Here is a 5745-nt window from a genome sequence, read left to right on the forward strand (position 1 = left end):
AATCTCCTGATGTGAGCTGTGTTGAGAGGTTGTCTCTGTCTCAATAAAAGTTCACTGATTCCCCATCTGCCGCAGGTGTCCGGTTGTCTTCATTCTCCGCCAGCCTGGTTAAGTCAATTCCTCCTTAACATCTAAAAGAACCTATTTAATGAAGGAAGACGGGTTCACTTTGTGTTTAATATTATTCTATTGCTGTTGTTGTTTTTTTTATATCCTTCAATTGGCGTCACGGAACAGGATCCGCTCCAGGTCAACTGGAACGGATGGGAGGACATCGGCCGTGGTCTGAGTGAACGGAGTTTGGACAAAAGCTGTGTGCACACAAAAAACAAGGTAAGCAGACCTTTTATTTCTGCTATATTGAACATTATAAAAATACTTAGTGTCCAAACTCCTAGTAATTCATAACCAAAATTGTCTGGCTTACTTAAGGCTTGTTGAGAATCAGACAAGTGAATAAGAGATAAGTGAATAAGAAATAAGTGAATAAGTGAATAAAGATAAGAGTGAACTGAGGTCTGACCACGGTTGCAGCCGACGGGTTGCTCTCCGGTGTCGGATACATACCTCAGTGCAGGTCTGGGACCTTGAAAGGGTTTATTAGTAACGCCTTTCTAAACAAATTAAAAGGTTAAAGGCCTTGAGAATATTTTTTAGTAATATTCTCTAAACTACAGAAGGGTTAGGAAGGCCCAGAGGACTTTATTAGAAAAGATCCTCTAAAACTTAAAAAGGAGAAGTACTGGTTGGAGTCCAAAGGAGGGGTCCCTTTGATCAATAGGAGAAAACGGATCTCTTCTTAAAACCCCGATGATTTTAGTGTTTTAAATGTTTTGATGTTCTGTTTGATATTGGACACACATAAATACACGCTGAATGCTTGCTGTGGAACACTGGGCAGGACAGTTTGGTTCTCCGTTGTTCACAGATTACACAATTAAAGGAACTAGGTTCCTCTTTTGGTTAAAATAATACACCACACATAGAATTTTTTTACACATTTATTACATACATAAGGAGGGTAATGAGTGACTGCAGGTAATGTATGAAGTGTGAATGAGACGTGTGAACAAGGTGACAACCAACTAGCACCCCTATCAGGAAGCTCTAGGCAAGGTTACCCGCCAGACTCCGGTTTGGTAGAAGCTTGGTAACACCTGAAGGGATATTTCAGTGCTGACTCACCTTTAAAGCAGCGCCCCAGCTGTTAGTGCCTAACAGAGGCAGAAACCCAGCTGGCCCAAATTCTCCTTTAAAATCAATAAAAGAACACTCCTCCATTGACAGTAAAATGGATGGAGAATTAGATCGAGAAACTAATGATGATGGTTGGGGTCCCGGTGTTATTCTTAGCACATTGGGAGAACAATTAACATGTGTTGAGACAGTCATCAACTCCACACACCAGCCTAAAGAAGCAAAAAAGCAGAAAGAGTCATTGAGAAAAACAGCTGAAAGGTTAATGAAAGAAAAGGGAAAGGACGAGGGGAGTAGTGGTAACTGGGGAATAATTTGGCAGAATAAGGCTATGCAGGCAAAAGAGAAAGAGGAAGAAGCCAACTCAGCAGCAGCAGGTGCAGGTGTGATGAGCGGGGTGAGACACAGAAAGGAAGCAGATAAGCACGCAGGCCGCAAAGCTAAATTTAATCACTGGGTGTGTTTATGGGAAACTGCAAAACCACACATGAAGAAAAATAGGTCTCAGCCACCTCCCTATTCTGCCTCAACTCCTCCCTCAGCAGGCATATATCCGGTACTTAATATCTCTGGTGGAATAATGACTATTGGAGAAGAACCGCCCGTAGCTCCAACTCCCATAGATACCAAGCATTTTTGCCCAGGAAGCTCCTCTCTGTCGGCGACATCCTCAGCTAGTAGTAGAGCCCCCTCTTCTATGTCCCATTGTTTTGGAACCGGATCTGAGGGCCTAACTGACCCCTTTGCGAGCGCACCATTTGCGGTTCGAATGAACAGACAGGAACCCACTGAACAACAATTAACTGATCAAGAAGCAGCATTACGCAGCTGCTTAAATGAACATAGGTCAGTGGTCCAGGTGAATAATCGTGTTGCGTCAGCCCCTCTTTCCCGGTCCAACCCCTTTGCCAGCACTCCTGTCGCTGTTAAGGGAGATCTGACCGCTACTGCAAAAACTGAGCCTGGCACTTCACCAAATGTCACAGTTACCATGTCTTTGGTGGGCCGTCAGGATCCGGAAACACAGATGAGTTTAGCCCACGTTTTTGCTGACACTGCTACCCCACCAGGCGGGGATGAAACTGAGGATACTGATGATGAACTCAGTGACCTTAACAATACACCCCGCTCTACCCCTCCCAGTTTAGGATATCAGACTAGATCTAAGGGCCCTGTGCCTCAGCCTCCAGGCATATTTCCCCTGGTCCAGACTAAAGCGCAACGTAGACCAGTGTATCAACCTTATTCATTCGGAGATGTCCAGGCCCTAGTGGACAAACTCCCTGACATAACGGAGGGAGGGAATGCCTGGTTGGCTGGTTTGGATAAATACACAGCTGGACAGGACCTCGCACTGGGAGATTTTAGAGCTATTATAACTAGGTGCACATCCCGATCTCAGGCAGCGGACCTGGAACAAAATGCGGGTACTACCATGCATGAGAACGAGGTGCCACTAATGCAGGCCTTGAGGTTTATTGGACCGGCCCTGCGCAAACAATTCCCACCCAAAAATCAAGGCACCTTACAGAAATTTAAATGGGAGGGAAAGCAAAATCCCACCCATTATCTAAATCAGGCTGTTGAAGACTGGGTGAACCATACAGGTCATCACCCCAGTAGGACTTGTTCACAGAGCATGTGGTTTAGAAGGGCGGTGCTGAGGGGCATTCCGGAGTCAGTAAGCCAGAAAATGGAGGATAATCCTGATTTGCAGGACTGTGACTTTGCAATCTGGAAGAAACATTTGATTTTTAATCTTAACAAAGTGCAGATTAAGTCTGATGATAAAGCAGAGAGCGTCGAAGATTTACAGTTGCAACTGTTGAAGGTTCAGCTGCAGAAAGCTAAAAACGACCTGGGTGGAAAAGGTGACAAGCCTAAAAAGCAGCTTGTGGCCGCTGCGGCTCCCCCTCCTGGTCCAGTTGCCCCTGATTTGTATCCGTACCCATGGCCAACTGATCCACAGCCCCCCCAGTATGGTGCTTATCACTCCCCGGCCCCTTATGGGCAGAGAGGTTCCCCATTTGGAGGAAACAGAGGTGGTTTCAGGGGAAGGGGTCAGATGGGAGGTGGTAGGGGAGGCCAGATGTATGTTTGTTTCCGGTGTGGACAACCTGGACACTGGGCTAAAGCGTGCCCTTTGAACCCGGCTGCTGGAAGAGGCAGGGGAGCCCGTGGTGGGCCCTATCAGCATCCTGGCCACAGAGGTGGACCTCGTGGTGCTTTAGTTGAAGTGCCCCCGGCCCCACAGATGCCTGTGATGGGGTGGGAGTACTACGAGGGTGGTCCCCAGCTATAGGACACCCCACAGACTGCCCAGGACGGTGAAGGGACAACGGCGGACCCTATGCTGTCCATAACTGTAGATAGAAGAAGAAGCAGCTTTTTAGTGGACACTGGAGCTACGTACTCCACCATTAAGGATGTTGCTCGTGACAGACTTACTGACAGAGTGATTACAGTGGTGGGCATATCTGGGGAACCTAAAACTCTGCCTTACACCGTGCCCCTCCCCACAACGGTTGGAGATCAGACCTTGTTACACAGCTATGTTTGTTCAAAACAGGCGCCTGTGAATTTACTGGGAAGAGACTTGTTGATTAAATTAGGAGCCACAATACTCTGCTCTTCACAAGGCCTAACTGTGACTCTCCCTACTGGGGTTGTACTTCCCTGCTCTGATGGGCCAGAGGGAGGTGGTCAGTTTCTGCTGCAACCCTCCTCCTGTTTGGCGGACTCTGCTGACATCTACTGGGCATTATTGGAAGTTGAAACACCTGCTGAACCAGGAGTTTGGACTGCTTTTCAGCAATGGCGGCCGTGGCTCTCACTCCTACATCCTTATGTCCCTCCCCCTGACCCACCTCATGTTACACTGTTTTATGACAGGCATGACACCACCTGGTACCAGCACATGTTCCAAGAGCAGTGTGAGGGGCGGGCTTGGTCTCTGAACATGTCGTGCATTTTTGCGGCACCGGAGGGAGTGGCAGCAGCGGTTACTTTTACAACAGATCAATTACAGTGGTACATGATGTCTGATGAGGCAGCTCCCCATGTGTCACTGGCCTTACATCCTGGACACCAGGCTAAGGAGCTGGGTGGAATGGTTAAACGTTCCCTTGCGGCCACTGACTGGACACCTACAAAACTCCCACAGGTTTTGTTTTCTCCATCTACCAAGACATACCAAATTTTAAATGATTGCTTTAATTCCTCAACACTGCAACATGGAGTGGTCAGCGGGTCACATGGAAGAGAACACACAGACCACTGTGATGCTGCGCCTTTACTCGACTCTCTTCCAGATTGTTTGTGGTCCCTTGGACCCACAGATGTAGGTTTAGTTGATGTGGAGCCAGTCTCTTTTCAACTGTCATCTGCTACCCCTTTGTGGCAGCCTCAGTACCCACACAGACCGGAGGCTGAGGCTGGGATTGCAGAAACAATTTCTGGTTTGGTCACTGCCGGTGTCTTGGAGCCCTCCTGCTCTAAGTGGAACACGCCCATCCTACCCGTTGAGAAAAAAGGCACGGGGAAGTTCAGAATGGCACATGATTTGAGAAGGATTAATGCCTTACTTGGCACTCCTACTTTGCCTGTGCCTAATCCTTATGTTGCCTTGACCAACCTCCCACCATCTCATGCCTGGTTCACCTGCATTGACTTGGCTAATGCCTTTTTCTGCCTCCCACTTCGTGAGTCACTGCGTGACATTTTCTCATTTACATTTAGAGGCCGACAATGGCGTTACACTCGCTTACCACAGGGATTTGCCCTCTCCCCAGGACTGTTTAATCAGTGTTTGAAAGAACTTTTACAAACCAGCCCACTACCATCTGACTGTATGTTAATACAATATGTGGATGACCTTTTGCTGTCTGCCCCCACGGCTGACATCTGTTTGGAGGCCACCAGAGTGGTACTTCAACACCTGGCCAACACAGGTTTTAAAGTGAGCAAAAACAAACTACAGATTGCAAGAAAACAGGTTTCTTTTCTAGGCCGCATGGTCTCACAGTCCGGTATTTCCTTGTCCCCAGAACACAGGAACTCCATTTTGCACCATCCAAAACCTCTAACTGTAAAAGACATGTTGTCATTTTTGGGCCTGACTGGTTACAGCAGGACCTATGTCCCAGACTATGTTGGCCTTACTTCCCCTTTGCGCGTTTTGGTAAATGAACAAGGCATGAGAAACCTCTCTGCTCCCCTCTCATGGACTACAGAAACAGAACAGGCGTTTATAAAGTTAAAACAACAGCTTTCTGTCGCCTCTGACCTTGCTGTGCCAGATTATGCTTTGCCTTTTCATCTTGATGTTTCTGGAACTGGAACCCATATCAATGGTATCCTGTTCCAGAAAAAAGGGGGAGAGAGAAAAGTGTTGACATATGTAAGCGTAATGCTTGACAACACTGAAAAACGCCACCCACCGTGCACACAACACGTTTCTGGACTTGCAAAAATCATTCAGAAAACAGCACACATAGTGATGAACCACCCACTAAAAATTTTGACATCACACAGTGTGGTGGCCTACGT

General features: G+C 47.4%; 1 protein-coding gene across 1 annotated transcript; it reads left to right on the forward strand.

Moving 5' to 3' along the window:
• The first annotated feature begins 1084 nt into the window (after positions 1-1084).
• LOC146549547 (uncharacterized) lies at positions 1085-3499 on the forward strand. Its single transcript, XM_085261348.1, has one exon. The coding sequence runs from the start codon at positions 1292-1294 to the stop codon at positions 3497-3499; it is 2208 nt and encodes a 735-aa protein (XP_085117474.1). The 5' UTR covers positions 1085-1291.
• The last annotated feature ends 2246 nt before the right edge of the window (positions 3500-5745 follow it).

This window comes from Mchenga conophoros, linkage group LG22 (genome assembly GCF_057382185.1).
Source record: "Mchenga conophoros isolate Kocher_MC1m ecotype Shallow Benthic linkage group LG22, M_conophoros_male_GT1.1, whole genome shotgun sequence".
Lineage (NCBI taxonomy): Eukaryota > Metazoa > Chordata > Actinopteri > Cichliformes > Cichlidae > Mchenga > Mchenga conophoros.